The 10,856-nt window shown below is 43.0% G+C and overlaps 1 protein-coding gene across 1 annotated transcript; it reads right to left on the minus strand.

Annotated features, from left to right (window-relative positions):
* Positions 1-3,281: 3,281 nt before the first annotated feature.
* On the minus strand, positions 3,282-4,901 carry LOC119310070. Its single transcript, XM_037585919.1, has 3 exons — positions 4,872-4,901; positions 3,614-3,741; positions 3,282-3,309 (listed from the first exon to the last, which is right to left on the minus strand). Exons 1-3 carry the CDS (start codon positions 4,899-4,901, stop codon positions 3,282-3,284), a joined length of 186 nt encoding a protein of 61 aa, XP_037441816.1.
* Positions 4,902-10,856: the final 5,955 nt, after the last annotated feature.

Consider the following 10,856-nt stretch of genomic DNA (forward strand, 5'->3'; position numbering starts at 1 on the left):
AAAAAAGTTCCCATGAGAAGACTCTTGTCCTCGAGACCAACACAATCGAGAAAGGGGTCGGAGCCATGATCTCAGTCGGGCACAGGGACCGCGCAGCTAGGGCCTCTCAACGCATGAGAAGGAGTGTTTGGCAGTTTTCATGGCTGCCGACCATTGGCGCTCGTGTATCAGATGGGCGAGGTCCTGACTTGCACCAACCAGACAAGCTTCATTCACTTGGATGAACAGCGCATCACGACGCCGTGGCATCGCTGAGCCTTCACCAAGCTCCTCGGCCTTCATCACAACTTCACAAGGATGTTTATAAGTATTTGATTTACTCTTTTTCCTCAAAATTATATATGCATGCACGTTTTGGGCCACTCACAATACATAGTATCCTGTATCATATTGCATGATACTACTTTAGTTAGTACATCCACATATCATACAATAGTATCATATCATCGCTTCATTTATTTATTTGTAGAACCCCAATACAAAGTTGTGGATAAAATCTACCAACATTTCTTGTTTGATGTGCTATCATACTTGAATCTTCTGTCTTATCCTTGATCAGAATGCAAATACACCACATCATCTTTTCTACTTAGGTGGTATTGCATGGGAGAGGTCTTAAGTGAAGGGGGACATTATATTAGGCCGGATTAATTAATTTTATCTTGTGGTCGTGCTAGCTCTTCTTCCACAACTCCTGCAAATATGTAACACCGGAGTTTCTACTATACCCAACAACCGAGAAACAGGTTCGAGTGTTCGACCACCAGGAGGGTGGCTAGCTAGTCTTCACTCTCTGTCTTCTTCACCCCGGCCTGACCTGCAACTCACACAAGGAAGAATATGATCAATAATACTCCCTCCGTTAAAAATTACTCGTCGTGATTTTAGTTTAAATTTGAACTAAAACCACGACGTGTAATTTGGAACGGAGGGAGTACGAGTATTAAAGTTTGCATGCATCATGCAGTGGCAATTGCACAACATGTGTAGCTCCACATAATAAGTTTTCTTTTGCCCCATCCGTAACCTTTACATCATTTGTTAGGCCAGATGAGTTTCCACGTGATTGATCGGGTTATTGTTCCTGTCAACTCAGCTATTTATTCCTATGATATGATTGGTCTGCTGTCAAGTGTAGCTAGCACTTCATATGCAGCTAGCTTTTACTACCATACAGTTCTTCTTTTTTTTGCAGGGATACAGTTCTTTCTTTGTCGCTAGTTAATGACCATGTTATTTGCTCATTACCCTGGTACCACTATACGTGTCACCTCTCACTTTCGTTGCTATCACTTCGATTGCTTATCTTCTTTCTCTATCTGTTCCCTGGTTCTCCCACAAAGAACATGGACCTCAGTCGGCAAAGTACTGCAACCTTTTAGAATACATTACATATACGGGTTCGTTAGGACAAGTCTTTGACAAACAATTACTCTGTCTAATATCCCCTCATCTCAAAACATAGTGCTTATTATAATTTGTCAAAGTCAAATTTTGTCAATTTTGACAAAATTTGTAGAGAGATTTATAAACATCTAGCATACCAAATCAACATCATTAAATTCACATGGAATATATTTTTATATAGTATTTCCAATATTTTGTGAACTCCATGTTTCAAAAAAAAAGTGAAAGCTTGACTTTTCCGCAGACCAATGTGCACTACATTATGTTAAGTAGGAAGTATATACTTATGTGTATAAGTTAATGTAACGAGATTCATATTTCAAACTACTCCCTCCGTCCCACAATATAAGACGTTTTTGCAAACCATGTTATTATGTTGCATCACAAAAGTTACATTCTAATAATGTCATTACTGATCAAAACATTGCCCTAACAAAATCAAAGATGCAAATATATTTTACTCCCTCTGATTCAAAAAATAAATTTAATACATTAAAAATATTTTGAATCCAGGGGAGTATAATTTTTTTCGGGATATAGAGCAAGGGCAATTGAACAATTCAAACGGTCTCAACCCAATTGGATTCAATGACTCGTAAACAAACCGGGTTCACACAAATGACCTCATAATTATATATTTAAGAGAGAGCTAGATAAGTCCATGCTCACTGAGAAGAGAATTAATCAATCATTTGTTTAATGTTCTCTCTAAACATATTGCATGCACCAATGACTGAAGAGATGAGACGATTGGAAGCTTTATGAACATTGCACGTGGTGAATTATTAGTATATGACAAAAGTACCTCGCAGTGCACCCGTGCACCTCCTTGATTCATGAACTGTGAGTTTCAACGCGGCATCTAGTGTTAAAATAACTAGTACCATATAATTTTGGTGGAGTGCAAACATTGGGTGCTATAGATAAGAACTAACACTAATAATAGAGTAACCCATTATATACCATGTTTAGATTACCATATCAGGACGACATGTGTGTTATGGAAAGGCTATCTTCCCAACAATTATATGCCCCCTTACCATCTCGATCAGTTGCCATGCTAAAGATCAACACCGTAACTCCGAATCGCTATGGGTACATCTGCTTCCGGTTAATTTTAGGATGTGATGACGTTACAAACCAGGATTGATCTCAGCAAAGATATAGAAATTTATTTACCTCTTTCATCCTAAGACATGGATTGTTAGACTGGAATTATTTTTTCTTAAAATTTTCTACTTGTTCTTGAATTCAGGAAGTCTTGCCCTGATATCATGTCAATTGTCAAGCTTTATGCACCAATCAGTTCGCTCAAAACCTTAAGCTAGTGAGAATAATCCAATATCTATGCACACTCTTACTTGAATGAAAAGATCCTAGTTAATTAACTATTGCACGTTCAACTAATCTTGAGAGGTCGAGGATAGTGTTATGATCTTATGCTATGTTTGGAGCACCAGCCATTATATTGGTTTGATGATTAGTGGGACAATTGCACTTCCAGTCCACCATTCAAGCATGTGTTGGACCTATACCTATTTTATTGTGAAGGTCACGACACTGGCGTGCTAACAGATCGAAAGTCACAATCACAAGTTTATTTGGAATTAAGGTTCACAGTTCAGCGCGCCGATGAGCAGAATCAAAAGTTACTTCCAGCCTTAGAAATGACTTCCTTGGGTGTAAATGAGTTGGATTAGTCAAAACTAGCTTGTGAACCGATACAGACTTTTAAGAAACAAAAAAGCTGCATTCCCGGTATATAGAATTGTATTTAGGGTGAGTGTATGTGCGTGTTCATGAGCATCAATGTCGGTGTTTCTAAAAAAAGGGGAGGAAAAACAAAGGCCGTACGCCATCGATTGTTTGTCGTATCATCTGTTCCCATATATGCCTGCATGGCTGCACATAGGGGATGTTCCTAGCAGCATTAACTAAAATATACCCCCTCCGTCCGATAATATAAGAAGACATTAGTGTAGTGTAAAAAATGTTCTTATATTATGGAACGGAGGGAGTATCTTACAGTACTTAATATGTCCTGTTAAAAGAGGTACGGTGCCATGCCTACATATAATCAGTTGGAGGCACAAATACAGCGACAACGAAATTCGAATTTTTCAAAACCGAGCTCCATGGAGCTCGGCCTCCAAAAACAATATTCGGTGGGGGCAACATAATTAAACTAGTGAAGGAGCATACACACTTGGGACTGCCGCAGATGAGCATGGCGATGCATTTCCTGATGATGTACAGCTTCCCGTGCTGCTGCCTCACGGCACGGCGCAGCCTCCAAAGCTTGGGTCTATCCTTCTTCTCCTCCATGTCCTGGTTCTAGCTGAAAGCTTTTTCCTGAATGGTGAGCGAGCTACAAGCTAACTCCCAGAAAGAGGTAGTAGCCACGAGGCTGGCATCATTTGGGAGGATGGATCTCAACGCTGGTATATATAGACACCAGCTCTAGCTAGCTTTCAGTTCAGATGCTGCGCTGCAGAGATCGAGTACCCGCAACAGGACGGAGTTGCTAGCAACAGGCTGGTGGCTATCTTTTTCGCTGCATCATGCTCCTATCATGCATGGGCCACTTCCTTCGGCGGGTCGATCCCAAAATTCTGTCATTTGCTTTTTGTTGAACATATGATTTTGCATGTATATTGTATATCCTCGCCCACCTCTAGTCTTTGTATACTAGAGGTTGAGGCCTATATTGTACACTATATATACGTGCATATGCACCTGATCAGTACTACTCCCTCCATTTTTGCATACAAGGCCACAAACCCATATTACAGGTACGAAGGCAGAAATTAATGCCTACTTAGGCCAATGTTACAAGCTAGTCTTTTCTCCTCGCTTGACATGTTAATTAATGTGCATTTTTCTCTTCAACGCACAACAAGACAACCCTCTCACTCTTTGTTGGTTGATTAATGTGGTGCATGAAAACTAACCTTCTCATGGTATCATACCTCTGGATCCTACCCTAACCCTAAGCCGCCGTTGCTATCTCCATCGCCGCCGCTGCCGCCACACCACGCCGCCACCGCGTCCCTCCCAACCGACGCCGCTGCCGCTTCGTGTCGCGCCACCACCCACCTCCCGCTTTCGCCCCCAACCTACCTCCTAGCCGCGTCGCACCTCCCCTGCCGCGCTGCCTAGCCCTAGCCGCACCGCACCTCCTCTCCACCCGCAGCCGCCGTCACCAGAACCTAAGCCGCCGCCCCGTCATGGACTCCCCGGGATCCGCCATGACCAACAGCTCCAACCCTTTTGCCGGTCCCGTACCCTCCGCCGCCGCCATCCGTGATCTCAACATCGAGGCCCGTGTTCCTGTACGCCTCGACTCCTCCAGCTCCTTGTACTACGCGTGAAAGACCTCGATGGATCCATCGACGACGAGTACATGAAGGGCAACCCGGAGTGGTCGCCATCGAGGACACTCTCATACGATGGTTCTACCAAACCGTCTCGAAGGACATCTTCCACATGGTCATCGCCGAGGACGATGATGCTTGCGCCGTGTGGAACAAGATCAACGCGCTCTTCACCGACAACAAACTTCAGCGCCTCGTTTTCTTGCAGCAAGAGTTCTTCGGGTGCCATCAGGATGACTCCACCATCGATGGCTACTGCATGCGGCTCAAGATGCTTGATACGTCTCCAACGTATCTATAATTTTTGATTGTTCCATGCTATTATATTATTTGTTTTAAATGTTTTATATGCATTAATATACTATTTTATATCTTTTTTGGGACTAACCTATTGACCTAGTGCCTAGTGCAAGTTACTGTTTTTCCTTGTTTTTGGCTTTTTCAGAAAGGAATATCAAACGGAGTCCAAACGAAATAAAACTTTCGCGATGATTTTTCTTGGACCAGAAGACACCCGTAGGACTTGGAGAGGGGGCTAGGAGCTTCCCGAGGAAGCCACAAGCTAGGGGGCGCGCCCCTGGGAGGGGGGGGGGGGCTGAGGGCTTGTGGCCCCCTCGGAGGTCTCCTAACCCTAATTCTTGCTCTATAAATTCACAAATATTTCCAAAGCACCAGAAGCGTTCACCAAAATACTTTTTCGCCGTCGCAAGCCTCTAACCTCGTGAGATCCCATCTTGGGACCTTTTCCGGCGAGCTGCCAGAGGGGGATTCAATCACGGAGGGCCTCTACATCAACCCTATCGCCCTACCGATGATGCGTGAGTAGTTTGCCAGAGACCTACGGGTCCATAGCTAGTAGCTAGATGGCTTTCTCTTTCTTTCTCTCTCTCTCTATCTGATCTTCAATACAAAGTTCTCCTCGATGTTCTTGGAGTTCTATCCGATGTAATACTTTTTTGTGATGTGTTTGTCGAGATCCGATGAATTATGGATTTATGATCAGATTATCTATGAATATTATTTGAGTCTCCTCTGAATTCTTATATGCATGATTTGATATCTTTGTATTTCTCTTCGAACTATCGATTTGGTTTGGCCAACTAGATTGGTTTTTCTTACAATGGGAGATGTGCTTAGTCTTGGGTTCAATCTTGCAGTGTCCTCACCTAGTGACATAGTAGGGGCAACGAGGCATGCATTGTATTGTTGCCATCAAGGATAAAATGATGGGGTTTACATCATATTACATGAGTTTATCCTTCTACATCATGTCATCTTACTTAAAGCGTTACTCTGTTCTTATGACTTAATACTCTAGATGCATGTTGGATAGCAGTCGATGTGTGGAGTAATAGTAGTAGATGCAGGCAGGAGTCAGTCTACTTATCACGGACGTGATGCCTATATTCGTGATCATTGCCTTAGATATCGTCATAACTTTGCGCTTTTCTATCAATTGCTCAACAGTAATTTGTTTACCCACCATATGCTTTTTTCAAGAGAGAAGCCTCTAGTGAAATCTATGGCCCCCGTGTCTGTTTTCCATCATATATTTTTAGATCTATAAATAAAAGAACCAAAAATACCTCGCTGAGATTTATTTGCTTTTATTTTGTTTTATGTTTTAGTAATTATATCTATATTTGTCAGATCTCATCCTTGCAAGTGATCGTGAAGGAATTGAAACCCCCCTTTTCGCGTTGGGTGCAAGTGTTTGATTGTTTGTGTAGCTTCATAGATTGGAGACTTAATTGTACCTCCTACTGGATTGATACCTTGGTTCTCAAACTGAGGGAAATACTTATCTCTACTTTGCTGCATCACCCTTTCCTCTTCAAGGAAAAACCAACGCAAGCTGAAGAAGTAGTAGGAAGAATTTCTGGCGCCATTGCCGGGGAGGTTCTACATCAAGCCTACCAAGTACCCATCATAAACTCTCATCTCTTGCATTACATTATTTGCCATTTGCCTCTCGTTTTTATCTCCCCCACTTCTAAAACATTTTAAAAAAATAAAAATATATTTGCCTTTTTATTCGCCCTTCTTTCGTTCATCTTTTCATTTGCCTTTTGGTTGCTCGTTAATACGTCTCCAACGTATATATAATTTTTTATTGTTCCATCCTATTATATTATCAGTTTTGAATGTTTTATATGCATTAATATGCTATTTTATATCATTTTTTGGAACCAACCTATTAACCTAGTGCCCAGTGCCAGTTGCTGTTTTTCCTTGTTTTTTACTTTTTCAGAAAGGAATATCAAACAGAGTCCAAACGGAATAAAACTTGTTGGGAAACATAGCATGCAATTTCAAAAAAAATCCTATGCTCACGCAAGATCTATCTAGGAGATGCATAGCAACGAGAGGGGAGAGTGTGTCCACGTACCCTCGTAGGCCGAAAGCAGAAGCGTTAACTTAACGCGCTTGATGTAGTCAAACGTCTTCTCGAATCAACCGATCAAATACCGAACGTACGACACCTCCGAGTTATGCACACGTTCAGCTCGATGACGTCCCTCGGCCTCTTGATCCAGCAGAGTGTCGATGGAGTCGATGAGTTCCGTCAGCACGACGGCGTGATGATGGTATTGGTGATGTGATCCACGTAGGGCCTTGCCTAAGCACTACGATGATACTATCGGAGGAGTAAACGGTGGAGGGGGGCACTACTAGAAAAAGGGCCTAATGTTCAACTCTTTAGTCCCACTTTGTAATAGAACCGATAGTGTCGGTTCCAACGGCTAGGTGGGCAGCTCTCATTAGTACCGGTTTGTTGTGAACCTTTAGTACCGGTTCGTGCCACGAACCGGTACTAAAGAGGTGGTGGCAGGCTTGTGTCAGGCTGCGGCCCCACCATGACCTATAGTACCGGTTCATTCCATGAACCGGGCCTAGAAGTTCACCTTTAGTCCCGGTTCGTGTAACCGAACGGGACTACAAATATCACTATATATAGTGCTTCTTCAAGCCCGAGCCAAAGCCCTTTGTTTTTCCCATATTCTCTGTTTTCTTCCCCTCTTGCTCGAGCTCCCACCTCCATTTTTGCCAAAATTTTCCAACATTTGAAGGCACCCCGTCCATCCAAGTGATCACAAAGGTTGGCAACTTTGTCCTTTCATCTCTCATTGCTACATTAGCTCTTGCAATGCTCTATAAGTATAGTGATTTGTGGGTTTTTAGTTTCGGAGGAATTATATGTTGTAGTTTATTTGATTTATATGCAATTTGAGGTCAAAATAACTCTTAGTTTGCATATGTAGGTGTGGTTTACTTAGTGCCTTCCCATCTCCGTCCTAACCACCGTCGATCGCCCACACCGTCCCATTGCCGGCACCACCTTGTGGTGAGCCTCTTGTTCTTATCCTTTTAATATAAGAGAAAAAAAATCATGTTTGTGTTATTTAGATATATAGTTACTTGTATAATTATCTTACCCGTACGTTGTTTGTTATACATAGTGCCATAGTTTTGATATCCGTCCCCGTCGGCCCTCGTCCGGGTTATGATTCGGATGTGGTATATTCTCTTTTATAACTATTTGTTGCATTTCATGTTTATGATAAATTATGCCCATCAAGTTGACATAGATATTTTTATCTAGGAGGTATGTGAACCGAAAATTCCAAACGACCCTATTGTCGAGAGCTTAAATTTAGTTGAAAAAGAAAATGAGTATTTGAAAGAAAAATTGAAAAGAATTGAGGGGGAGAAGATGGAATTGGAGTTGCATGTTGTCGATTTTGTCGATGGTCACAAGATCAAGATGGAGAAAATGAGCTTGAAGATTAGAAAGATTAGAAAATATGCCATCGATAGTGAGGCATGGTATCATTATGCTATTGGATCAATTGTTACCTTAGTTGTGATCTTGATCGCATTTTTTGTTGCATTTAAATGCTTCAGCTAGAGAGTTATGTGTATGTTGTTTTATGGGAATAAGTGTTACATAAACTTTATGTATGAACTTGTATTAATTTGGTATTTTCGGTGCTGTGTAAATGAAGATGAGTCGGCAATGGATGTACAATGACCGATGCTCTCCCCAGTTCATTAATGGTGTGCATACTTTTCTGCTTGCGGCTGAGGCAAACAAGCAGGCGGATGGTTTTATGCCTTGTCTATGTGCTAACTGTAAGAATGCTCTGAATTACTCTCACTCAAGAACCATTCACGTCCACCTATTTGAGTCTGGTTTCATGCCCCACTATAATGTTTGGACCAAGCACGGAGAAAGAGGGGTTATGATGGAAGACAATGAAGAAGAAGAGGACGACGACAACTATCCTAGCCATGGGTTCCCTGAATATGATGGTACAACAATGGGGGAAGAAGCTGAGCCGGCAATGCGGGAAGAAGCTGAAGAAGAGGCATCATATGAGCCTGCTGATGATCTAGGTCGGGCCATTGCCGATGCAAAGAGAAACTGCACAAGTGAAAAGGAGGAGAAGAAGTTGCAGTGCATGTTAGAGGATCACAAGAAATTGTTGTACCCGAATTGCGAAGCTGACAAGAAAAAGCTGGGCACCACACTGGAATTGCTGCAATGGAAGGCAGAGAATGGTGTATCTGACAAGGGATTTGGGAAGTTGCTGATAATGTTAAAGAAGATGCTTCCAAAGGACAATGAATTACCTGAGAGTATGTATGAAGCAAACAAGGCTATCTACCCTCTACGATTAGAGGTGCAAAAGATACATGCATGCCCTAATGACTGCATCCTCTACCGCGGTGAGTACAAGGATTTGAATGCGTGCCCGGTATGCGGTGCATTGCGCTATAAGATCAGCCACGATGACCCTGGTGATGTCGAGGGCGAGCACCCCAGGAAGAAGATTCCTGCCAAGGTGATGTGGTATGCTCCTATAATACCACCGTTGAAATGTTTATTCCAAAACAAAGAGCATACCAAGTCGATGCGATGGCACAGAGAAGACCGTAAGAAAGACGGGAAGTTGAGAGTACCCGCTGACGGGTTGCAGTGGAGAAAAATCGAGAGAAAGTACTGGGAGGACTTTGCAGGTAACGCAAGGAACGTATGGTTTGGTCTAAGCGCAAATGGCATTAATCCTTTTGGGGAGTAGATGAGCAACCATAGCACCTGGCCTGTGACTCTATGTATGTATAACCTTCCTCCTTGGTTGTGCATGAAGCAGAAGTTCATTATGATGCCAGTGCTCATCCAAGGGCCTAAGCAACCTGGCAACGACATTTATGTGTACCTAAGGCCATTAGTTGAAGAACTCTTATAACTGTGGAATGAAAAAGGTGCACGTGTGTGGGATGAGCACAAACAAGAAGAATTTGACCTACATGCATTGCTGTTTGTGACCATCAATGATTGGCCTACTCTCAGTAACCTTTCAGGACATATAAACAAGGGATACCGTGCATGCACGCACTGTTTGGATGATATCGATAGTATATATTTGGATAATTGTGAGAAGAATGTGTACCTGGGACATCGTCGATTTCTTCTGAGCAGGCATCCCGTAAGAAAGAAAGTTAAGCATTTCAAAGGTGAGGCAGATCACCGGACGAAGCCTCGCCATCGTACCGGTGATGATGTACATGATATCACTACAAAAAAAAGACACATCCGTGACATTTTGGGCCGAACGAAACTTTTTTCTGTCATACTTATGACACTTCTATGACGATAATTGTGACAAAACCCTGTATCATCATAGATGTGGTGGGCTCCTACTTCTATGACAAAAAATCATGATAGAAAATGGGCTTTTCGTCCTGGGCGGGCCGGAGACGCAGCTGCATGACATTCTTTGGGCCGTCCATGACGGAAAAACCGTGGTAGAAGCGAGGGCGAGGAAAATTTCGGGGAGTTCCGGTTACGGTGGGTGGTTGGGGGCCGAGCGATGCGCATTTCTCTCGTATACGTACGCGCGTGTGTGCGAGGCGTTGGCTCTAACTGAACCCGGGCGAGGCGTTGGGCTCTGACTGAACCCGAGCGACTGCACTGCAGGCTACGCGTTACTGAACCCGAGCGATCGATCGATGGCTGTTAACTGAACCGGATCGAGCGATTCCTTCGCTACTGCTGCTAGCTGAAGCCGA

The sequence above is a fragment of the Triticum dicoccoides genome, chromosome 5B (assembly GCF_002162155.2).
Source record: "Triticum dicoccoides isolate Atlit2015 ecotype Zavitan chromosome 5B, WEW_v2.0, whole genome shotgun sequence".
In the NCBI taxonomy this organism is placed as follows: Eukaryota; Viridiplantae; Streptophyta; class Magnoliopsida; order Poales; family Poaceae; genus Triticum; species Triticum dicoccoides.